Source organism: Podarcis gaigeae (genome assembly GCF_964106915.1).
Source record: "Podarcis gaigeae genome assembly, chromosome: 7".
NCBI lineage: Eukaryota > Metazoa > Chordata > Lepidosauria > Squamata > Lacertidae > Podarcis > Podarcis gaigeae.
In genome coordinates, this window is record NC_139683.1 from 61,028,465 (window position 1) to 61,054,133 (window position 25,669).

Genomic DNA, 25,669 nt, shown 5'->3' on the forward strand with positions numbered 1-25,669 from the left:
GAAGGAGGAAGGAAGAGAAATTCATGGTTTACAGTGCTACCTCGGGTTACAGACACTTCAGGTTACAGACTCTGCTAACCCAGAAATAGTACCTTGGGTTAAGAACTTTGCTTCAGGATGAGAACAGAAATCGCGCGGCAAGGGCAGCGGGAGGCCCCATTAGCTAAAGTGGTACCTCAGGTTAAGAACAGTTTCAGGTTAAGAACAGACCTCCAGAATGAATGAAGTTCTTAACCCGAGGTACCACTGTATCAAAGTCATGTTTTGCTTCCTGTAACGGGCTGTTTGACATCAAACTTCCAGGATGTAAGGAGCCTGGCATAAAACTGGCCAGTGAGGAGGGGAAAGACATTAATGGGCCATGATAAAGACTCCCAGGGAGAAATGGGGACATAACACAAGCACAGCATCTGAGTACTATTGCCCTGTAGGCATATGAGACTTGTTTAACATCTATAAGGCAGCAGCCATGGTTCCTGGTGGTACTCATTGGTATGCAGTACCAAATCCTGGCTTCTAAACTGAGAGTGTGAGGAGGGAACACCTTTTCTCTAAATTGCAGACGGCAGGGGGAAGGCTAAGGCAAGACACACCTGGAAGGCCACCTTAAGGAGCTCCTGGGCTGCAGCAGCATTTGAAATGGGCTTCCCGGCTCACATCCTTAGCCATTATGCAACAAAAATGCTGTCTCTCTTAAACTGAAAAGGTTGTGCCAGACTATGCACTCAGCAGACATTTCAAATTCAAACACAAGACAAAATAGTGATCTACCAAGTCGAGATTTCAACTAGTTAATCAAACAGTCAAACAAAAACAAAACAAACCACATCCACCAGGAGACTAGATGCTACTACAGAAAACATGACTGATACAGAAGGGACCCAAAGCCCTAGAATCTACAGGAAACGTAAATTAAACCCACATTTTAATCGTATCTCTCTACACGACTTGCTCTAAATTCTGGAAGCGTCCCTTGTGAGAAACACAGCTGGTGGAGTATTTTAAGTAAGATGATGTCAGCTAGATTTTGATAGGCTCCTGCATAAGGTGACACTTAAATGGAGGTCATCATCCTTTCTACCAGACGATGGCACTCTCCACTCCTGAAAGGAAAGCTTTCCTGACGTGCCACTTTTACTGATGGTATTTGTGAGCATGAAGAGAATACACCGGCATCTGCCTCCCCACCTCTGCTGCTGCTGCAGAGGTGACAGCATCAGGATGCTAGTATAGCAACATTAAAAGACATGGAGGGGATGGGCTAGGCTGAAACTTATCGTATGGTTTTCACAGATACGGCTGGATTTTTGGTTGTACATTTCTCTGTAAGTGAAAACACAACTTTCCATTGAATGGTACAGCTTATTATAGGTCCAGGAGAAGAATTTCATACGGCAGGATGAGTGAACAGGGCAGGTTCTGCAGCTGCTAAAGGGAGAAGAACTTATCTCTTGGGAAAATGTTGACAATCCTAATTTAGAGGTCCATTGTTACATCCACACACATTAAGGAACCTTGAAACTTTTAGTCACTCGGCAACCACTTCTACTTTGCAACATATGCCATTGCTCTTCCTCAGTTATTAAGCCACTGGAATGCCATTTTGAAAATCTCTTCCACACTACCATGTGCTAGCCCTTCTGTGCTCCTAAGAGACTTAGACATTGTGAGAAAGGATATCCCGTCAATTGAACAGCCCCTCCTTTCCCCAGCCCATTTATTACCTGTGCTCGGTGCTCTCCAACTGCAAACTGTATCATGACAATGCCTGGAGTATGACTGTCATCAACCCTTTCCACGGTGCTGGAGTCTATTTTCAGGTCACTGCTAATTTCTGCACTCTGTATAAAGTCTTCTGTTTTCAAATCTTCTACCTTCTTCAGCTCTCCGTTGGCCAACTGAATGATAGACCCTTTCATGAAGTAAGGAGGCAGTGTAGAAGGAGCAGCTGCTGAAGAAGGTACAGGCTGGATCAGGGGGAGGTGGATCTGGGCCTGCACGACGGCTGCCTGGTAAGCTGGTTGACTTGCTAGCGACTCGGCGTTGAAATTCTCGCTTTTTGGAATGGCGGTTGTGACAAACGTGTGAGGCACTGCTGCCAACTGGGGAGATGAAGTGGCGATAGCAGGAGGAACCCCTGTTGAGTCGAGATCTGCATTGCCTACCGGTATTAGGAGGGGCTGAGTGCCTGGGATCACCAGGTGCTGTGGCAGATTTCCAGGATAGCCAAAGGCTTGCTGTTGACTGCTTAGGTAGCCAATTACCGGTGGCTGAGTCCCAGTGTAGAAGGCTGCAGCAGGCAACCCAACGGGGAGGTGCTCTGAGGCGCTGTGGGTGGTCTGAATGACTGTGTGAGGGGACAAAGTGGCAACTGCTTTCACCCCTTCGTGGCCCATAGTCTGTTGCGGAGATAAAGCATAGGATCGGTGGGCTGTTTTTCCTAAGTGCAAGCTTCCCTTTTCGTTGAGGGCCAAGGGAGGTGTTTCTCTATTGGTGGCTTGTTGGACCTCCATGTCTGCAGTAGGTGTGCTGCTATTGGGAACAACCATAACAGAGGACCGGACACTGGTGGAATCGCGTGCAATATAATCAGCAGGACCCGAATGGACCACCACGTGCCTGGCCTCATAATGATGAGGAGATGGTTTATTGCCTGATTTGACGAGACTCACTTCTGAGGATGGCGAGATGCCGTAACGCCTGCTCTTCTCTATTTCCCCGTTCAGTATTTCTTTTGCTTGCATAGCCTGCAGCCTGCCGCTCTCGGACTTCTTGGAGGACTCCCGAGTGACAAAATGGCCGCCAGAATCTGCATATTGCACCACCACCTGGGAGGAGGGGCCAAGGGCAAACGTATGAGGAATCACTGCCTGGTGTGGATGCAAATGGACTGGGATGGCTGGAGGAGAGACGTTCCTAACTGAGCCTTGTGGAGAGCTGGAAATGTGGACGTACTGGTTTTGCTGGGTCGGTGGAGGGGACCCTGCTGTGATCAACCCGGGCGCCCGAACGAGATGCGGCTCAACTTTGTGCCCTTGCTGGTTTAGGTTGCTCATGCTGGCCAGCAAAGTGGAATAAGCCTCCAGCTGAGAACGCTGGGATGGAGTGGTGGCAACAGCAGTGGCAGAGGCTGCCGTGCTGGTTGCAGAATTGGCTGTCGGGGAAATCAGTGGGGAGGGGATGAATCCGGCGTATGGTCCGCTATACGGGGGCCCTACAAACTGGAAAGTGTGCTGCAGGTGCGCGTACTGCACTGGGGAGACAGGTGTCCCTGCCTGAGAAAGTGCAGGCGGGTAAACTGTGGTGGTGGTGGCTGGAACAGACCTAGGAGCGCTAGGTGGGGAATAATCTACTCCTGCAGACAGCGATTTGTGTAAACCTATTCCATGTTGTGAACCAGCTTCCGCCGAGGTCCCTCCAGGCCTGCCTCTCCCACCCAGGCTGCTCTGGCTGCTGACTGTGCTGGAGAGCCATGTTAAGTTGTCCGCTCGGTGGTTTTCACTGGCCAGAACTAACGGCTTCACCTCGGAAGGCAGGCTGGTGGCAGGGATCTCTCGCTTCTTGGGCGGCAGGCTTTCGTTGCTCCTCTCCTGGTTGGATTTCATTTTTCACCGGCCCCTGCCCTCCACTTCTGTGGCTTCACTGCCTGGCTGGCTCCGATTTCAGTCTGCTAAGTGGAAAGTCACATTTGATTTCTGAAGGGGATCCAGAGACTTCATGAGGAATCATCTCCCTGTGAGCACACTCCGCCAACAAGCTGCTCTGGAGGGAGAGGGAGAGGAAGAGAGAAAAAGAAAGGGAGAAGGGTAAATCAAAACATTAGCAGTAAGGGAAAAATAAAAGAAAATGAATATTAAAATCAGGAGCAGTGCATTTGTTCAGAATTTCAACTAGTAGGTCTACAGCCATGCCGTAAAAAACAAAACAAAAAAACAAGAGGATGCTGTTTGCTGCAATTAAGAAACTAGGTTAATCAAAATTTATTTCCCCCCTCAACACATACCTGGAGGCAGAATTTTCAAGGGTGAATCCCTTAGGATACTATCCCAGGCACATCTACAGTAAACATAATATACTATCAGGTTATTGTCCTCTTCCTCATAAGAGCACAAGGCTATCAATGGCTACTAATATTGGTGTTGATGTATTAACTACACCAGTGTTTCCCAAACTTGGGTCTCCAGCTGTTTTTGGACAACAACTCCCATCATCCTTGACCAATGGTCCTGCTAGCTAGGGATGATGGGAGTTGTAGTCCAAAAACAGCTGAAGACCCAAGTTTGGGATACACTGACCTACACAGTCATAGGCAGTATGCCTCTGAAGACTAGCTGCTGGGGATCATGTGGGGAGAGAGTGCTGCTGCACCTGTATCCTGCTTGCGGACTTCCCACAGACACCTGGCAGGCCACTGTGAACACAGGATGCTGAACTAGATGGGCCTTTGGTCAGATCCAGAAGTCCTTTTCCATTTTCACTCTCAGGAAATCATTATATACTCAACAAAGCATGTAGCCTAAATCTCTGGATTGCAGCATTATTCACATACTACATGAAGTGCATTAACGGATAAAACATGCACAGTACATGAACAACTATGGCTTTTAGAGTATGATATATACAAACAGATTTAGGGTAATTGGCATAATTTCATATTGAGGCACAGAGATGATGAAGGTAGTGAAAGAAGTAAGGATGTACTCTGTAAAAAGAAAAAAAAAAGTACCTCTCCTCAAACAATAAGACAGGTTCATCTTTGTGAAATTACCACAGAAAGCAGAGAAACATGATGCAAACACCTGAAAGATCACAGCATTGTGCTTGAGTTAGAATTGAAAGTTTGCCATTTCTCTTTCCCTACAAACCTCCCCATTCAAATTGATTCCAGGATTCTTTTGGGCGGGGAGTGTTGAATAACACAGTGTGCTTCTGAAGCGGCACTGAACAGTCAGTATTCTACCATTCCTTCTGTTTTCATTAGTAGGTTTTGACTACTGTACATGCATAGTTAGCAGTAGTTTTCAATAAACGTCTCTCCCTGTCCCCTCATTCCACCGTTTTACCAATGTGCAGAGGCACACAGGGACACTGATTTAAGAACTGCAGAAAATGAATCCTGATGTGATCATACAATAGCACAAAGATTCCTTTTTATGCAGTGTATGATGCACATGAAACTGATTCAAAAAAATATTAATTTTTCATTTAGTAGACTTATTTCCTGCTACCTCCCCAAGAGTACATATTTTTTAAATTCACAACTTTAAACTGGAAGACAGGCAGAACCAACCCATGTAGCAACAAAGTGAGAGAATTACTCTTATGAGCAGATAGCAAATATTATTATATAGCATAAAGTCAAGGATAGGTCTTTATTTCTCAATATTTCAAATACTGGCTGCTACAGGTACTGAAATGTCTCCTCCTCTTCCCCCACCTCTTTGGCATATTCACAGGAGAAGGGCCCTTACAGGAGCTTACTTTTGGATCCCTACAATCTGCATCAGTATGCACAGGTCAAACTCCACCCGCATGGTTAAAATTACATAATATGACAAACTCCCACGTTCTGTTCCCTTATATCTTAGTAACAAATGAACTGTGCGCTACAGATGCTGTGTGGATTGTGCTCTGCATAGGAGCAGGGCACTTACAAGGGACCGGGAACTGCTCTGCCCAAGGAAGAAGATCCAACAAATTTCAAGGGGTAAAACCACGTGATGCATTAGGACTAAAACAGCAGCTGTAAAATTCAGATCTGAATGTTCGCAGTTACGCTGGCATCCTCCCTTACAGGATGATTCTGTTTTCCATACTGTGACAGATTTGAAGTGTGGGATGGCAGAGAAAGACTGCCTGCCTCTCTGTGTGTGTTGGTATGAGTATCTTTCTGTTCCTGTGTACTACAGGCAAGCTGTAGTACATGGGTCAGACGAGTATGTCATAAGAAAGGAGGCCCCTTTCTCTCAAGATCTCCTTCTCAGGGTTGCTTGTATATTGAGACCTGGCTTAGACTCAAGAAGCAGTGCTTGAATTACAGGAGGACAGAGGGGTCTTACTCTCTTAAGTTAAGCATTTTAGAATAATACAAGGAGAGCATAATCTGGATAAAATTGAGGAGAGGACAACCCTTACTTCCCCCCTCATAATTTGAACACTGCCCAAAAGGACAGAGGGAAACACCCCGATAATGATAAGTGGCAAAACTGGGGGGGGGGGGTTTCTACCTGGGGTAATGTTCCAAAGTGCAAATACATTATTTTGCTTCTTCTTCTTCTTTTGAATAAGTATTTTAATCACTTTTTCAACTCAGAAGATTACTTCCCCTGTGTGCCCTTTAGATAACATAAGCTTCATTCATTCTTTAATTTCCGAACAAAATACATTCTGGTCCAATAACATAAATTCATATGATGTTTCTTTGGGTGGCAGTGTGTATGTGCAATGTCTGTACCTGGAAGTTTATCCTTGTGGTGATCCCTGCTTACTTAAAACTGAGGACCAAGATATTAAACCAGGTAATCATAGTTGACACTAGTACAGATAGGAGAATGCTCCAGAACTGAAGCATAATCCCTCCCTGTACATACACATAGACACAGCACTCAAGCTTGGGTATGATTTATCGTTCCAGCTTAGCATTAAACTAGAAAAAGTGTTTCAGGAAGGATATTCCATCCATTCCAGTCTCAAGTCCACAGAAAAAAATATACAGCTGATAGTTACAGCATTCCAGATTACTGGATGTTAGGCTAACCTCAACCTCAATTTGCTCATTATGGGTTTTTGCATGACTCAACAACTCTATGCTTTATGTTCACGGGGTGGGATTCACCTAATCAGTGGAAGTCCCGCACAAAGACTTCTGCTTGCACAACAGGGCTTGGCCCCCTTCCCCATGCCCCCCCTCCAAATTCATTCTGGGGAGGCTGGGAGAACCCCCAGAACAGTGGGGGGGGGGGAAGGAGAGGATAACTGGTCCATCTAGCAAAGGTTGCAATGCTTGCACAGATGGAACCATTGGAAGGGTGCAATGCTAAATTCCTCTCGTGATTTCTGAGAGAGGCGTAATGTTCCCTATTTCTAAGTGACCTTGTAGGCAAGTCAGGGCTCCTCAATCATCAAAGGTTTACTGAACTGTTACTCTTGGAATACAGCAGTACGAAGCCTTTGCTCAGCCCAACCTAACCACATCTGCTGTTGCCACAAGTCTTACAATCAGTCTGCAATAAGCCTTTTGCAGTAGATTATGATAATCTACCGGGAAGAAAAAAAGACAGTTAAGGGTAGATAAAGGTTATAAGAATGGAGTAGGGTAACACAATGAGGCTGAATAGTTAAAGAAACATGCTAAAAATAAACCTTGGGATCAAGTATTTCAGACCATTTCTTGCTTGCTTCAGCAAATTACTGCTCTAGAAAAGCTTGTTTTAGTAAGCATGGGAAATCTATTACTACTGCTTCCTGCATTAAAAAAGAAAAGAAACCAGCCAAGGTAGTAAAGAGTATTTTCACATTATTTTGTTAACCCTCTGTTGACAGGTATGGTTAAACGGCCCCCAAGAGTACTGAAAATAAAATGAAGAAAACTTTTGTTATCAGTCTCTCACAACTCTATGTTCCAGATATTCCTCAATCATGACAGGGACCAAACTAACCTGTTGTGTTGTTGTTTTTTTAAGAGGAAAGGGCCTCCTAAATTTACTGAAAATTTGATATTATTTTAGCAAAATTTGGGTTCAGTTCTACTCCTACTGAAGTTATGGAGAAAACTGAAAAAAGCATAAGAATAAAGGTGCGGGGTCAAAGAGACCTTGCAAAGTGCTGTTTAATTTTTTTTAGTTTTTCCTTGTGTAAAGATGTATACCCCAAACCTGTTATTCCATCATTTTGTGCCATGCTTACTAATTTGACTTTTGGATTCACTGTGCCCCAAAACTGCATCTGCAAATGTTTGCGAGCGATCTGCGCCCTCATCTCAGGAGGTGACCAAGGTCAGTGGCTATCTTTAATCAAGGACTTTTAGATAACTGCATTGCTCTGTTCACAGAAAGGTATTTACAAAATGCATTGTTGAGTGTTTCGCACCCTTAGCTATAATTGCAACCAGACAGTTCCAGCAACTCAAAATCTAGGTCCAACAGCGGTTGAGAAGCTAACAACACATTTGCATGGTTCCAGACAGAACCTAACAACTAGTTACAGGATTAGCTAATGAAAAAAAATCCTGACTGCCATTGCACATTGCAAAAAGTAAACTAGAAATTCCTCAATGCGTTCCTTTCCCACAAATCCAGAAATGTAAGCAGAAGCATTTTGGGTTTCTAAGAAGATTTAACACTTGTATAATATGTGCGAAAAGTAGGATTGACAATACCTCTTCTTTGTTCAGTGCACAGCAATCTCAGTCTAGAATTTGAAGTCTCAAAGCACTCTTTATATAATAAAACTAAAAATGGCATAGACATCTGTGATCTGATGGTCTTCCAAATGCATGGTCAATGGCATTCCCCCCCCCCCAAAGGATAGTGGGCAATGCCCATTTAAAAGCCTAGGTTTTTGCAACCAGAACAACCCACAACAGATAGAGCATCCCAACTAGACCTGGATCTGGAATTGATCAAACTCTGGGTTGAATCTAGAAACATAGCTACCTTGCCTAGGGTGTCAATAGGGTTAGTCTCTGAACTGATAGGGCATGTCACTCCAGGAAAAGAAGAAAGTATCTTGCAGAAAATTTCAGCAACATTGTGCTCTATGTAATAGTTTGTTTGACCTACGCAAGAGTTGTGAAGTGCGGCGATTCTGCATGGGCTGCCTAAATAGCAAGTGCTATGTGTGTAAAGTCATGTGAGATTTTTGTTGCTGTTACTTATTTAAGTGTTTTAAAAATGTTGTATGTATGCATGTCAGAGGTACAACATTTTATCTTATGTTTAAAGAACTGTGTGCTCATCCCACACCCTGTTCTTGGAGAAACAAAAAAAAAATCCTTCCAGTAGCACCTTAAAGACCAACTAAGTTAGTTCTTGGTATGAGCTTTCGTGTGCATGCACACTTCTTCAGATACACTGAAGAAAGCTCATACCAAGAACTAACTTAGTTGGTCTTTAAGGTGCTACTGGAAGGAATTTTTTTTGTTTTGACTATGGCAGACCAACATGGCTACCTATCTGTAACCTGTTCTTGGAGGTTTCTGTACTTTACATTGTTGTTGTTTAGTCGTTCAGTCGTGTCCGACTCTTCGTGACCCCATGGACCAGAGCACGCCAGGCACTTCTGTCTTCCACTGCCTCCTGCAGTTTGGTCAAACTCATGCTGGTAGCTTCAAGAACACTATCCAACCATCTCGTCCTCTGTCATCCCCTTCTCCTTGTGCCCTCCATCTTTCCCAACATCAGGATCTTTTCCAGGGAGTCTTCTCTTCTCATGAGGTGGCCAAAGTACTGGAGCCTCAGCTTCACGATCTGTCCTTCCAGTGAGCACTCAGGGCTGATTTCCTTCAGAATGGATAGGTTTGATCTTCTTGCAGTCCTTGGGACTCTCAAGAGTCTCCTCCAGCACCATAATTTAAAAGCATCAATTCTTCGGCGATCAGCCTTCTTTATGGTCCAGCTTTCACTTCCATACTTTACATAGTAGATTCCAATTAGTTGTGTACAACTTTATTGCATACTGGGAAAGTTTTCAATGAAGGTATGGCTTGTTTTTTACCTGCAAATTCTACCACACTTAATATATTCCTCTAGATGTTTCATTTTTATTGGTTCAAATATAGTAAATATGATTAGATATAGTCAAGTTTTCTATCAACACAGGGTTCACAAGACCAGTCCATTCACTCTTATATTTGATGTCTGGGTTTTTATTTTTATGTTGTGCTAAAAATAAAAATTGCTAAGCTACATTTGTACAATCACTGGTAGTAAACTTTAGACCATCACAGGCTTTCTATTCTTGGCACCATATTTTGGCACATAACACAAGATACCTCTCAGGCTCAGAGAGAGGCCTCTTGTGTAATGTGCCAAATGAAGGCAACAGGATGGAATAGTTTTACAGGTACGTTTGCTTGAATATCCTGGGTGGCACATTGACATAAATAATCTAGAGCCTGATATTTTAGAGAAATGAAATACAGCATTCAAGTAAGGGGGAAATTAAGAAGCATTGGTGATTCAAAGGCATGATTTATGATGCAATAGTCACGCAGTGTCTCAGAATATGAGTTATGAGATTTTAGTAAAGCTGCACCTACAGACCTTCTTCTTACAATCTGATCCTATCTTCTTGAAAACCTGTGTGAAGACACAATGGCACATTAAATGCCCTTGTGTCAATGAAATGCAGTTTGTGCCATGTTACAGCCGTGCAATTCAAGTATCTTGCACTGGCTCAGTAATTGATTCATCTAGCCTATTACTGACTGTGATTGTCTCTCTTCAGTCTCTGATGTAAGCTCAGCCTAGCCATCTGGCATCCTCAGACTACAGACGTCAAAAACGGAACATTGGACTTCAGTAGTGTAAAAATGTGCTCTAGTCCTGAACTTGTAATGATCTCAACAAAAACTGCCCAACATGCACCCATGTTAGTCAATGAGACCAAACTGGTAGAAAACAGAGAAAGTGGTATTGTCGGCCAACTAATCCCTACATTTTCCACATACTTCTGGAAAGCAAAAAGAAGAGCAGGGAGAAGAGAGTTAAAATGGGAGCTGTCATCATTTGAGCCTGCAGTGGTCCCAAACAGAAGTCAGAATATAAGGAAAGACCAATGTATTTTCAACATGATTCTGAAGTATGAAATATTAAGATTTTATTTATTTTTAAATATGAGCTGAAGTGTGACAAGAATACATCACCTGCCCTTAGCTTTTGCAACAAGACATATGGGAAACAGGCAAAACTACCTAAGTAAATTTGGGGAATTCATTTTTAAAAAAATGTTTTATTAAGATTTGTCCTTTTAAATGCAGAAACAACTTTTTTGTTTTGTTTTAAGTACAATAGTTACCTAAAACAAAAATAAATTAAATTATTCCACCACCAGGCAGTTAAATTTATTCTACAGGGGGGAAACAACAAAACAACCACTGATTTTATTTTATTTTTAAGACAGTAAGTTGTAACTTTTTCTTCCTTGATACCATATCCATCTTGTAAAAACTGCTTTGGAAATCTAGCAAAGTTACAAAATGGAATACAAAAGTTACAAGCTAAAGGGACAGACAAGTAACTTTCTACTTGCAGCAATTTTCAACTGAATAATCAAATAATTCCTGCAGCCTTCACTTATGGCTCAAAGCAGCAGAGTCTGGGTTTGAAAAGGCATAAGGCAAGTCTCATCATTTGCCAGACCTCCTGGAGCTCTCAGCAGCCAAGTAATTCCTCCCACTACTGGCCAAGCTTCATTAAGTTAATCAGGTGTTCATTCATTCAGTCATTCATTGAAGAAGAAAAGATGTATTTTTAAAAATACTTGTACTAGCTAGCAGCCACTAAAATGCACCAGCAAGGAGTGTGCCACACCAAGTCAACGCTGAAAGATTAATTTGCAGAGGCCTTTGAGGCTGTCAAATCGGAATTCATTTCATATTTTCCCCCAGGGTTTTTATTCTGCACACATACTTCTTGCTACGTATAGCCTGCCAAAAGGTGGCAATACAACAGGAAAATTGGGGTGCTGGTGGGTGGGAAATGAACGTTCTGAACGTTAAAACACACTGCCATTGTCCATCCTATTGTTGCACACATCCCAATCTCTTGAGTGCTGAGAAGCTCCAGGGATTCCAATGCTCACCCTGGGGTCAGTTTTCTTGGAAGGCCAATGGCGACTGTGGTGTCTTTAAGCTATATGGTTTTATTAACACCTACATACAATCTGAAGGCAGGAGGGAGGGTCTCGCAGCGTTAACACACCAAAAGAATTTAATTATCCACTAGTCACAGCTTTCGATCCAGCACAGAGCTAGACATGTCTCTGAACCCACCTCTCACTGAGTCATCTCCCTGGTTTCCAGCTCTCTCTCAGACAGCAACTCTCCCCCCCCCGCCCCCGCCTTGCCCTTTTGGTTGTTTCTCACTTAAATGTAACTACAGTGGTACCTCGGGTTACATACGCTTCAGGTTACAGACTCTGCTAACCCAGAAATAGTATCTGGGGTTAAGAACTTTGCTTCAGGATGAGAACAGAAACCGTGCGGCAGCAGCGGGAGGCCCCATTAGCTAAAGTGGTGCTTCCGGTCAAGAACAGGTTCAGGTTAAGAACAGACCTCCGGAACGAATGAAGTATGTAACCAGAGGTACCACTGTACTGCAACTCAGCTCATTCATTTCAAGTTCTCAGATGAGCACTAAAGTAGCCAGCTGGTCATCATCTTCAAAGAATCTTGCCTGGCCAGTTCTCCAACCTCCCCCAAACTCAAAACATTACTATTAGTGGTAGAAAATCAAAAAACAAAACGAAGTGTGTCTTTTTATTTTTTAACACATTATTTATTGCAGTAACCTTCAACCTTTTCAGACAGGGGACTCACCAAACATGTACTTGGGGCCCCATTTCTTCATTTTTTAAACCATATATGGGATAGTGACAGTGCTGCTGTTGGAACCCACCTTAGATCACTGGCACGGTAGTGCGTCTCAGGTCACCGGCTGAAGACCCATGTTTCATTGAGACATACAAAAATCAAGGCTTAAACCTTGAGCAATTTAGAACAGTCAGCTCTGATCTCCCAGGGTGGAGGGTTTCCATTGGCTTCAGTGATTTAAAGAGACAACCAAGCATGCGCACACACACAAAAACACACAGTCCAAGTACACATATGAAGCATGCGGTTCATGGATTGGTGGTGAGCTGTGAGATCGCAATTCAAAACAGAGACAAATGTTGAAGGTCACTTCCAGAGCAAACAGAGAAGCATGCTGAATTAAAGCTCAGGTGCTTCTGCATGCCGATGCAGCGATACTCAATATGCAGGGGGAAAGGGATGGCGAAGCATTATTAAGCAGCAAGTAAGTGTTGCTAGGTTTCCTCACACTCCATGTCACCGAGACATTTGTCAGTCAAGAGACATTACTGCTTCACAGTGGTAAAAGGCTAGAGAAAGCCCAATCTCAGTAAGTGCTCATATATTCTTGAGTTGTCTTTGTACACCCATTAAAGCTTAAAGCTATTAATTGCCTTACTAAAAATGTACCATTAAACATCTCACTTTACAACAGGGATAATCCTTTGCTTGGATCAATGCAACAGAATGTCTCCCCCTACCCCCGTTCTTCTCCTCTCAGAAGTTCAGTTTAAAAAAATGAGGTTAATAAACATTTGAAGTCACTGTTGTAAAATCGTACGCAATTAAAATCCCCTGTTGTATCTTATAAAGCCTGTGTGTGTGTGTGTGTGTGTGTGTGTGTGTGTGTTGCATGCAGTTTACACAAATGCATTATGGGTGTCAACTGACTAAATTCTCTAACTGAAAACATGGTCACCTCAGTAGATTTTAAATATCTAAAGGACTCCCAAAGGGTACAACTTTGAAATTTGTACTGGATAGATATTTCCAAAAATGAGGGTGCGATATCTCTCTCTCCTGAAAGGCTGGCAACTGCACTGCATGAACACATTGATGGCTTTCAAGAGGGACTATGCATATTTTTAGGAGATCACATCATCTCCTGCCAGAGTTAATTTGATAAAATACTGAGCTCTTTCAACATGCCATGGAAGATGGAAGACTGATGTACTGTATTAGCAAAGAGCTAGTCCCAAGCTATAATGAGCGCTTTACATTAGTATAAAAGCAAGATGATCTAACTGTTTCCTGGGAAACAGGCCTTCTTGATATATAGTGGTAAACCTTCTGGGAATAGAACTGCAGGTTTTCTTCTAGCAAAAGCTTCCAACATTACTTATTCAGCACCACTTCATGCAATACCATTATTCCAGTTGCAATTGTATAGGTAATAAAAGGAGGGAAAAATCACCAAGTGTGCTCATGACTTCTTGCCGCTTGTCAAAAAAGAAAAAAGGGGGGAAAAAGAAAAGCATACATACTAATTGCATTTATCTTTGTGGCTGCACAGTCTTGCCAAATCTATAAAAATCCAAACCAAAACGCTGTGACGGCGGGGTGGGGGCTAGTACCCGAGGAATCAATGGACAGGAACAGACTTTGAAAACTATCTGATTTATTAGCTTTCCTCATGCTTTAAAATTTGAAAGAAAAGGGTAAACTTGGAATGAGTCCTGATAGCTGCAGGACACAAGCACCCAAAGCAGGATGTGCAATGGTTACAGTTAACACACAGGTGGATATTCAAAGCATACCCAAGAGAATCCTACAGTGGTAGCTCGGGTTACAAACAGGTAACAAACTTTTTGGATTACGAACACTTCAAACCCGGAAATTAGTGTTCTGGGTTGCGTTTTTTTGTGTTTTTTTTTTTGCTTTATGAACCTACTCCATTCAGGGGTGCACTTCTGTTTTGAGTACCACACTTTCATTGTCCAGCAGCAGAGAAGGGGGTTGTCACAGCGTTTCCCGGAGCTGCGAGGGAGCAAAGCTGCGTGCCTACCTGCCATCTGGTTGGCGGGCACGCAACTCCCCCCCCATGCCACTGCAGGAGGCACGGGCACTCTAGGGGAGTGCTCAGCAGCACTTCCTCCTCGCAGCAGTATGGGGAGGGATCTGTGTGGATCCCAGTTCAGCTACTGATTGATTGATTGATTGTGTGACTGCGGAGATGGATAAAAGCCCCCCATCCAAACAATGACAATCATCAGTGCAGGTAAGAATTTTTTTTAAATTTTTATTTTGATCATCCACAATACTGTTTTATCTATTTTATAGTACAGTACATTGATTATTGCTTTCATTTTATGGATCAATGGTCTTGTTAGATACTAAAATTCATGTTAAACTGCTGATTTAGGGGTTGTTTTTAAAAGTCTGGAACGGATTAATCCATTTTGCATTACTTTCTATAGGAAAGTGCGCCTTGGTTTAAGAACGCTTTGGTTTCAGAACGGACTTCCAGAACAGATTAGGTTCGTAAACCAAGGTATCACTGTACTTTCTTTCATATTTTCTGAACATCTTTCATACACGAGCTATGCCCCAAAGCTCATCTCTTCCCATAGATCTAAGCAATCCTTCAGTATCTTTGCACACTGAAGCTTTCCTTAGTCTACCGGATCTCTAGAAGAAAGAAGTTAGTTCCTTCTCACATGAGGTTGCAGCCGGAAACGATTTTGCTTACCAACTTGCCATGCCCTGTGCTCTACGGCAAAAGAGGCCTATGGCTCCATACCAACCTGATGGCTAAAAACAAGGTTTGGGGGATGGGCAAAGGTAACCCTTGCTCTGATAACTGCTGCTGTTCCCCTCCAGCTTGGCTGCAAAGAAAAGGGTGTTTTGTATAGAAACTTTCCAGGCTTGTATCTGCTCAGATATGACCAACGTGCTGCACTAAAAGCCTAAGAGACACAGAGAGAGCTCTTTGCAAAGTCTAGAGAACTAAATTCATCAGCTGCAAAGAGCCAAATCTTACGCAGTTCAGTTAACACGGCACATGATGATCGCACATAATTCAGAGCCAGGGTTCAATTGACTCTAACAAGTAACTCGAGGAAAGGAAAGTATATGTTAATGTGCCATTGCTAGCGTATAGTTTATCATAATCTCAGTGATGTCTCCTCATGACCACGCAGTATAAAAGCTTTCACGTTTTCTAGACCAAGCTGAAATAATATTTCAACTTAATTCAAACTGAAGACTTCTCCCTTTCCACTGCTTACTGATGCTTGTGAAGATGAGTCCACTAAGCATCTCTTTACTCATTGTAAATTATTCCAAATTACAATCTAGAAAATAAAAGAAAAAGAAACTTTTTTCAAAACTGGGGACTTATTTCAGCATAAAAGTGCACAGGAGTGCACTGTAATCACGTAAAACGCCACAAAAAGTGGGAGGGGACACAAATAAATAAAAATACATGCAGGCTGCCGTTTTGAAGCACAAGCTGTCTACACACACTCTCACTCCTGATTTGTACTACCTAAACCAAACGTAAAAAAGTGTGTTGTTTCATCTGGGACACACACTATATAACACCAACACACACAAAGGCATTATAAACAATTACCAGCAGTTTTGCTATCCTTAAATGACCTTGCCAGGTGGGTTACTCTTGTGGGGAACACACACTTCTCTTTCTCTATTAATAAAGCGTAAGTGTGAACAGCATGTGTGTATTATGTGTGTGAGAGCGTTCACTTGCAAGGAGCATAAATTATAGAGTTACTAGATTTTTAGCAATCACTCCTTGCAGCTGTGATAAAATACAGGAAAAACAAGGAACGTTGTCAAAGAACAAAAATATTACATACAAAGGGTGTTAAAAACCCTGGCACAGGATAGCAATGGCCCTTAATGAGATATGAACAATGTACAAAAAAGGCACGAGAATGCAGATGTTCTCAGACAATTATGTAGAACAGGCATAGCCAAACTCGGCCCTCCAGACGTTTTGGGACTACAACTCCCATCATCCCTGACCACTGGTCTTGTTAGCTAGGGATGATGGGAGTTGTAGTCCCAAAAACACCTGGAGGGACGAGTTTGGCTATGCCTGATATAGAACAAGGATGGAGAATCTTTCTTCTACCATGGGTTGATGAACTACAGAAAAATCAAGCAGGTTCCACAGATCTCTCCCATCTAAGTAAGGCTTTGAATTCTTGGATAAAGTTAGCTATCAGGCACCCCTCCTTGAGGGAAGGGGTCTTCTGGCGCTGACTGGCCTTGCGCATGAGGGGCTATGTATCAGGCATCTCCAAAGAGAGCACTTGGAAGATGTAAATTGAGCTAGCTATCAGCTGTCCAGTGCTGGGCAGCCTCTTGTAGGAGGGTGGGACCCTGCAGACCAGGCAGCTGCCAGGTGGCTCAATCTGCGCCTTCAAAGTTCTTCTCAGGTGGGATGAATGAAATTCAGCAACTGGATGGAGCAGACTGAGTCTGTGATGTTTCCGCACCTATAAAGAAGGGCGGGATATAAACTTAAGAAATATCTGCCGTCACTAGTGTGGTTTATTGGTTGCATTACTGTGCACCTTCGCATTTCTCTGTGGAAATTAAACATCAGAAGCTGTTTGTTGTTCAGACCAAATTGTGAGAGGGGAAGGTAATCTGCTAGCAATCCCCCCCCTTATTGTTCTTGAGAATGCTATAAAAGTATTGTTTTCAATATGAAATTTCTATACTGCGATATGTGCAGCTAAACAAAGAAGCCCTTGGGGAGACGATGCACCCTTCTTTTGCACAGCCACAATCCATTCAGAGAAAAACTGATTCGTCTAACTTTGTGGGTGGTTAATATATCCAGGACCCTTTCCCCCCAACCGGAACTCAGTTCTTGCACCTCTTAGATGGGCACCATTGCCATTATCAAAGAACAAGAGTGAGTTCACGATGGGTTCCAGAATCTCTTTTTCTAGAAGAATAGCACTGAATATATCTAATAAAGTTTTACATGGATCACAACTTTTTAAAGCTCTCATTTAACATTCAGTGCTGGCTTCTATACAAGCTGCTATATTTTAATCATTAATCTAAAATGTTTCCATCGGGACTTACTTTCCACCACAAGGTAATTTAAAAAGATCACCTCTCTTTTGCAAGTATGTGGATGGTGGTCTTGGGAGTTGGCCAGCACCATGTGTTCAGCAAAAACTAAGCTGTACAGTGGTACCTCGGGTTACAGACGCTTCAGGTTACAGACTCCGCTAACCCAGAAATAGTACCTTGGGTTAAGAATTTTACTTCAGGATTTGAACAGAAATCACGCGGCGGCGGCAGTGGAAGGCCCCGTTAGCTAAAGTGGTGCTTCAGGTTAAGAACAGTTTCAGGTTAAGAATGGATCTCCAGAACGAATTAAGTTCTTAACCCAAGGTACCACTGTACAGGTATTTGCAGGGCGGGAAAGAGAAGAGAAGGGATACAAGTTAGACCGGTTATCTGTAAACCAATCTCCAACTTGATCTCACCCCAAGAAACTGTGAAGAGCAGGAATTAACTATAAAGTGAAAAGCAGCGGTAGCGGGGAAGTCAAAGTGTTTCTTAAGAACTGGTAGGCATGCTGTACTGTACAGTCTCTGTCATTTATGATCCACATACTACAGTAAGATTTTGCATTATTATTATTAAGTTCTAAAGGACACGCCTTGCCATCACTTAAATTAATCACTCTATGAACATTTTGAAAGAGCTTTTGGAATAAGCAGGAGAAATAGGAGATTATGAAGATGCAAAAATTTCAGAATACAAAACAAAGGCTGCAGACCAAGTCCCTGGCTGCAAGTGACAGTGCCCGATGGACAAGCTCTGCCCTCGCTGTATCTACAGAAGAAGAAGAAGAAGAAGAAGAAGAAGAAGAAGAAGAAGAAGAAGAAGAAGAAGAAGGAGAAGGAGAAGGAGAAGGAGAAGGAGAAGGAGAAGGAGAAGAAGAAGAAGAAGAAGAGTTTGGATTTGATATCCCGCCTTTCACTCCCCTTCAGGAGTCTCAAAGCGGCTAACAACCTCCTTTCCCTTCCTCCCCCACAACAAACACTCTGTGAGGTGAGTGGGGCTGAGAGACTTCACAGAAGTGTGACTGGCCCAAGGTCACCCAGCAGCTGCATGTGGAGGAGCGGAGACACGAACCCGGTTCCCCAGATTATGTGACTGCCGCTCTTAACCACTACACCACACTGGCTCCCCTGCTAGCCAGGTTGTGAAGTGTGGGAGAGGTATGAAAAATATGTTCCTTCACTGCATCAGCTCCCAGGTCAGTGCAGTCAAGAGGCCCAGATTGGGCCCACTGCCATCATGCAACAGCAGTGGGGCTGGCTAAAGAGGCTGAGGACCCTGTCCTAGTCCACCCCTTCCCCCACACGCCCCATTTCAGAGGCTTCTGCTAGCTACCATGAGTGGGGGTACCTCGGACAGTAGCATCTACCTTCCTGCACACTGGGAAGCTTCTTGGTATTGGGAGTTGGCAGGAATGGACACAGGAATCCCCCCCCCCACACACACACCATCCAACATGGTAGGTCACACTTTGGACTAATCTGTAAGTGTTGTCTGAGGTTTAACTTGGAACAAGCCAATTTATCCTGGGGCTGATACAATCTTTGACCCCAATGTCCGTGTACATTAACAACCTAAGTGGGTTCTTATTCGCTCCCCTCTTCATTATCATTGTTATGTATTGAAGTTCTCACCCTGGCCACCAGGGGGTATTGTGTATATAGTTTTCACTCAGGTCCACGTAAGTTAATTTAGGCGGGAAACCCTGGGCTGTTGTTGTTACAATGGTGACAGCCGGCTGCCTATAAAAGCAGGCCGGCTGAGCTGTTTGCGGTTCAGTTCAGTTCCAGCTTACTTATTAAGAACTACTTGGAGAAATCTCTGTGTCGTCTGCTATGTCCACCCACTACCTAATAGTCATCATTCACATGGCAAGTCATCATCTTCTCCCTCCTCCAGGCTTCTGAAAGAGTCAAGCGTGGAATGTGGGGGTCTATAGAGTCTGTGGCCTGCAAATCCTTCTGCTTCCAAGGTCTTAAATTGGCATTAAAGGACGACATGCCAAGTCCTGTGCCCATGAGATGAATTGGGGAAACTGATGCTAACAACTTTCATAGTGGGTACGGGTATAAAGCTGTGTAACAAAGCCCAGTTTAAAAAGGCGGCAATAGGCTTTTGCATGCCCCAAATCTGTCACATAAGGCCTCATGTCAGAAACTGGAGTGATGCTGTAGGTCCACTCTGTGCCAGTTTTACTCCACTTTCTAGGAGGAAAGTTGTTAGTGGTGGGAAAGACCTCCAAAACAGACTCCTCCATTATGGTCTGGGGCTTCTGATATAACCTTTGGGGTGCAGGAAAGAACTAAGCTAAGCTGCAAACAAAAATGATATGAGAAGGGCCCCTGAGGCCCTGATTTCACTGTGCTCTCTTAATTGTTTATTTACTTCTGCTTTTATTTACTACTTTTATTTACAAGAGGTGGCAAACACAACAAACGCAAAGCCGATACTAAGGAGAACTAAGGCATGTAGAGAAGGGGAAAGTGGTAGCCAACTTCTTGTCCTTCTTTGCAACATCATCTTTTAAAGACCTCTGTTATATCACATGACGAAAACAAAATACAGATAACAAATAATAATAATAATTTTTATTTATACCCCACCCTCCCAGCCAAGGCCGGGCTCAGAGCGGCTTACTAGCAATAATAAAAAGAAGTTAAATGATTACAACTTAAAAACAAAATTAAAAAATACAACATTAAAATATTGAAACATTAAAATATTAAAATGTAGCCTCATCGCAGAAGGAGAAGGAGAAGAAAAAAGAAAGAGAGGGAGGGAATCAAATTGGCTCCAAGCCAAAGGCCAGGCGGAACAACTCCGTCTTACAGGCCCTGCAGAAAGAAATCAGATCCTGCAGGGCCCTGGTCTCATGAGATAGAGCATTCCACCACACCGGAGCCAGAGTTGAAAAGGCCCTGGCTCTGGTTGAAGCCAATCTAACTTCCTTAGGGCCCGGGACCACAAGGGTGTTGCTATTTATGGACCTTGAGGGTCTCCATGGGGCATACCAGGAGAGGCGGTCCCATAGGTACAAGGGTCCTAGGCCGTGATAAGAGAGAGCAGTACTAACACAATGTTGGTTGTTATCAAACTTCAAGCTCCCCCAAGCTATCAATTAGTAGCTATCAGCTTCTTAGCACCACAGCTCCTCTCAGGTTCAGAAATAGCACCCTTCGTTTCCCAATGTACTTTATTAACAAAGTCAATCTATAGCAAACAATTTATAATTCTCTTGATAACACATTTCACATTCTCATTCACAGCTTTTAAATGATCAGTTACGTAAGAACTTTGATGCTGTTGAAGATGTTAAGTGCACCTGTAGCACATAATCATCATCATATCATATCATATCATATCATACCATATCATATCACAGCTAACAGGCCAGGAATCAGAGAGAAAGATTTGTGAAATCTTATGATGAAGGGTGGTATATAAGTCTAATAAATAAATACAAAATAAATGAATCAAAATTCAAGGAAAACATCTTCCTGGAGCAAATCACAGGCAGAAACACGGTGGCCATATTTGGATGACCACCCAAGGCTTCATCAACCATGGACAAATACTCCTCCCTCACCACTCTCCCCTTCCCATCGCACAGATCCTGGCTCACATTTAACCAGAGTTCCTAATTATGTCAAAATAGGGTTTCTTTAGCTTAGTGTTGGTTAACAAACCTGGAAAATGAGTCAGGATAGTTTTTTGGGTTTGTTCACTAACATTAAGCCAGACTTCCCTGGGTCAGATGTAACAGGAAACTCTCGACTTAATGTGAGCCAAGATCTCCATGTATGTGCAGAATGTGAGGGGAGGAGCACATGGCTATGCTACTCATCCGTAGCAGTTTTAAAAGCTGCGGAGAACTGACTGAACACAGCAACCAGACACTAGGCCTCAGAATGTTTTCTTGCTGTATTATAAAACCTGTCTTTGAATAATATATTCCTCCCCCTACCCAAAACAAGCAGTCAAAAGAAAATCTTGCTCTTAATAACCGAGACAGATTATTTTTGAGTTTGTTTGCTGTGAAACATTTCCCTTCAAACCCACTGGGCTGGCGAGCTACACAGAATCCATAATTTCTAGGATTTTTTTTCCTAGGAGGATTAGTTAAACCATGGTTTTAAGAGGCAAATGAAGTTTTTGAAGCATTTGCCCTGGACACAGGATCCAAAACTTGGAGAAGCAGCCCATCCTTCATGTCCCTTTCGAAGTGGGATAAAATATAATGTTTAGGGTGAGGATTTGGGCTGGGGCAGCTGTTGGTGGGCTGGAGTTCTTATCAGGGCTGTCTTAAGCATATGTGGCGCCGGGATGCGAAGTTCCGCCTGGCACCCGCCCCCCTGGTTGCCCAGTCCCAGGCGTGCAGGAGGGCAGAGCCAGCCGGCCGCCTCAGTGTCTCGCTGGCTCGGCTGCCCCCGAACCTGCGGTGCAGAGCTGCCCACAGCAGAAGAGCCCGCCACAGCACTCTGACCGATGGACAGGCTCTTCCCTGGACTCAACTCTCGGGCCTCGGACTCTCGGCCTGGCACCCTGAGAGCCCAACACCCGGGTGCCCCACACCCCTAGCGCCTATGGGTAAGACGGCCCTGGTTCTTATGATACTAGATTTACCTGTGTTTTATTTTATAAATGTGATCTTGTGATGCTTTGTGCTTTTATTTATATACTATTATAAGTTTTTGGAAAAGTAGGCTATCTGTGGGATATAAAGCTGTCATATATATAAAGCTGTGGGATATAAAGGAGTGTTAACTGGTAACTGCTCGGATGCAGTCTTCTCATGACTCACTACTATCTATTATATAGTTTATCTGTTATGTAACCTAAGCCTGCCTTCAGGAACAACTCTGTAAACCTGAATGAATCTGATAGTAAAGTAGTTTATGTTAATATGATTCAGATTCATGTGTGTTGTCTTTAAGAGGGACAGAAAGGGATTATCAATCAGGTATCAACCAGCGCTGGCTCCCGGCCTCTAGAGTGAGATGAGCGCACAACCCTAGAGTCTGTCAAGACGGGCAGGGGTACCTTTACCTTTACCTATAATTATTGACAGGACTCAAACGAGCTAGCAACCCATTTGTCGTTGCGTTAACTAAAACAGGGGATCGTTTAAACTCTACTAAATTATATAAACGTTTCCGCACTATCTAGAATAAAAAAGGCCCTTCTAGTTTAAAGAATGACACTAATGGTAGACATTGTGCAATTTCTACTATACCAACAGAATGCTGAAAACTACATTTTTTAATTTAAAAAAATAAGGGAAGTTTCTAGTAATGACAATTTGGTATGAATAGATAATTTGGTATGGATAGACAATAGATTCCAATACCCTTAGGCAAATCAGTATATAATGGATGATGTGGTGTAGCCCCTCTCCTACTGTTTATTTTCTAATGAATATTTTTATTCATTTTTAGGTCAACAGGAGTATATAACCAACCAAGAACATCACACTGTATTGGTCTTTACAACCTCTTCAATGTCCGCATTGGCTCAGTTCATTAAATCATTCCACAGGCTCAACTCCTCTCCTATTGTTAAGGGTGGCTGATTAGGGCTATGCATTAGATTGGAATTTAGAAAGCTGAGAGAGATGATACCCAGGTTCTTGGCACTTATGATACTGGGTGGCCAAAGCTCCTCACTTTCAGTCAATGACAAAAGGAGAACAAACTTTCTTTTCCTGATGAGGGCAGTAAATGGATAAGAGAAGACAGCACCAGCTTACCTGGGCATCATTCTCTTCATCAATCCCAAATATAAACAGATTATTTCTTTCTTTGGAGGAGAAATGAGGGATGGGGAAAGGGATGTTTTCTCTGACACCACACAAGGTCTTCAGGTTCACACGACCTTAGGTAGTAGCTGGCACTGCCATCTCTTCAAGTTGCCAATTTGCACACACAAATTTATGGCAACAGTAGAGATGAAGCACCTGAAATAAATTACCCTATTTTGGCAAGCAGGGAAGGAGAAGAAAAATGGTGAACTGTATACAGTATGCATAGTATAAAGTTTATCTTGCCCAGATTGTTGGATCTCAGATATGGCAATTTTAAACTGTCACCTAAAACATAAGGATTCTTATTGCTTCCTCTTTGCTTTGGAATAAAACACCAAAGTGCATGAAAGTGAGGGCTCCACAGTTCTGGCTCCAACCAACAAATCTAGATTTCTGCATATCAAAGCCACTTCTAGCTCACTGAACAAAGGCAGTCTGTAATGTTCCCTTTAGTGGCTATGAAGCAGAAGGAAGGAACAAGGGAGAAAGATGGTTCAATTAGGCTTCAGAACTTTAGACAAAGGTTACTCAAATAAGCAATGTACTGAAACTATGAGTAGCATTTCTGCTCTGTAATTTGTAATAACATGACACCTCAGCTTGCGCAAAAGCACCACAGTGTATACTAATAGCACCCTTATTATTAGATTTTCTGCATGGTTACATAAGCCCATAAAAAGGAGAAAAAAATGTAAATGATTCAAGAAGATAGTGTTGCAGTTTTCATGAAGTCTTTAATAATCTGAGGCCTGAGAAAGATCCCTGCTGGCAAGAAACTATCAATTTTAATGCTTCATTAAAACTGTTCTTTTGAGTATTTTAAAAAGAAAATGCTGATAGGCAAATGAAGCAAACACATTTTTTAAAATAAGGGTTTTGTACTAATTTCTGCCATTAGATCTTTCATGCTTATCCTGAAAAACTGTATGCATAATTCTTTGTCTGCCCAATAGGTCTACTTTGCCCTATAGGATAGCAAGTTTTTTTTTTTTGTGTGTGTGTGTGTGTACACACATAATATATATATGGGCCAAGTAAGGGCAAAAGAAAGGAGGATTGTGCAGAGATTCTGATGATCAGAAAAGGCTAATTCCTTGCTGCATTGCAAATTCTAATCATTGTGATTCTTTCCAACAAACTGCTATGAAAGTCTAGTTAATATTCTTTAGACAAGAGTTATCTTCTAAAAAGTGTGGCAAAGAATACTCATAATCCTTAAACATTGATAAGCCCCACAGAATCATAGATTGTAGAGTTGGAAGAGACCCTGAGACCCCTTTACTTGTAAAATGGTAGTGTCAATTTATTTACCTTTGAAAACAAGCATTAATATCAAGTTAATTTTGTCTAGACTGAAATGTCACCCTTGGAATTATATTTTATCTGCCACCTCTGCTGGGGAGGTGGCAGCTGTTAATACTGGCTGCTGTGCAGTAGTATGTGTTAATTTAAATACATGCAGATTTACCATAGTACTATGAAAAGTGCATTTGTTTCAACCACAGAGTGCAGAGTATGCTCTATAGGAGACAAAAATATGTTTGTGATGGCATGTCACCTTGGCCAATGACTGGTCCCTGACACATATGTATGTCTTCAACGTCAGTTTACAGAGCTCACAAAGTATGCCTGTCTTCCCCTTACATTACATTTTGAGAGTGTGCACATTAAATGTAACATGTAAAGTAACCCCTGATCTGATTATCTGGTGCAAATCGACGAGCATCTAGGTGGAAGCTTACAGTAGACTGACACAGAAGGAAAGGCCTCTATGAGGAATCATCCCTGCCTTGCCCTGCCATTCGATTAGAATGTAGTTCCTTGCTCCTACGGTATTTACCATCTCATCTGCACTCAATTCTCACTCTCCATTTTCTGATATAGGCAGGAAGTCTCTGCATATTTGTGCGCATGCCACTATTGAGGCTGCAATTGTTGAGTCCCAACAGCAGGAGAAGGCTATTGTCCTCACGTCCTGCTTGTGGGCCTCCCATAGACACCTGGTTTATCATTGTGACAAACAGGTTGATGGACTAGATAGGCTTTTGGCTGGAACTGGCAGGATTCTTAATGCTCTTATGCATCATTTTGCGACTGATTCAATACAAAATGAAAAAAAAGTTGTTAGAAAGGTAAATGCTGAGAAAAGTTATCAGTTGATAAAGTGTACACATGTAAGAACAAGGGTCACTTTGCAAAAAAAAAGAAAGAAGTGGTTAAATATTTCAAGATGCTAAACTTGA

The 25,669-nt window shown here is 42.7% G+C and overlaps 1 protein-coding gene and 2 long non-coding RNA genes across 41 annotated transcripts in view; 2 read left to right on the forward strand and 1 right to left on the reverse strand.

The window, feature by feature from the left end:
• ATXN1 (ataxin 1) overlaps window positions 1-25,669 on the reverse strand; it is a 305,212-nt gene that overhangs the window by 12,093 nt on the left and 267,450 nt on the right. For 30 of the 38 annotated variants that reach the window (XM_083747202.1, XM_083747209.1, XM_083747235.1 and 27 more), the window contains one exon: window positions 1,725-3,762. In XM_083747202.1, coding sequence (XP_083603328.1) covers window positions 1,725-3,605 — 1,881 coding nt within the window. In that variant the 5' untranslated portion in view covers window positions 3,606-3,762. Of the gene's footprint in view, window positions 1-1,724; window positions 3,763-22,249; window positions 22,356-25,669 lie in introns of those variants that run through there. The other 8 variants (XM_083747217.1, XM_083747211.1, XM_083747213.1 and 5 more) reach the window with 2 other exon arrangements.
• On the forward strand, window positions 12,619-14,031 carry LOC310848500. The gene is made up of 2 exons (XR_014566462.1): window positions 12,619-13,397; window positions 13,431-14,031. It is a non-coding gene; the product is annotated as an uncharacterized lncRNA (long non-coding RNA).
• LOC310848491 lies at window positions 20,711-23,167 on the forward strand. Of its 2 annotated transcripts, none has more exons than XR_014566452.1 (2): window positions 20,711-21,872; window positions 23,062-23,167. It is a non-coding gene; the product is annotated as an uncharacterized lncRNA (long non-coding RNA). The 2 variants fall into 2 exon arrangements; XR_014566453.1 differs by lacking the exon at window positions 20,711-21,872 and adding an exon at window positions 22,390-22,586.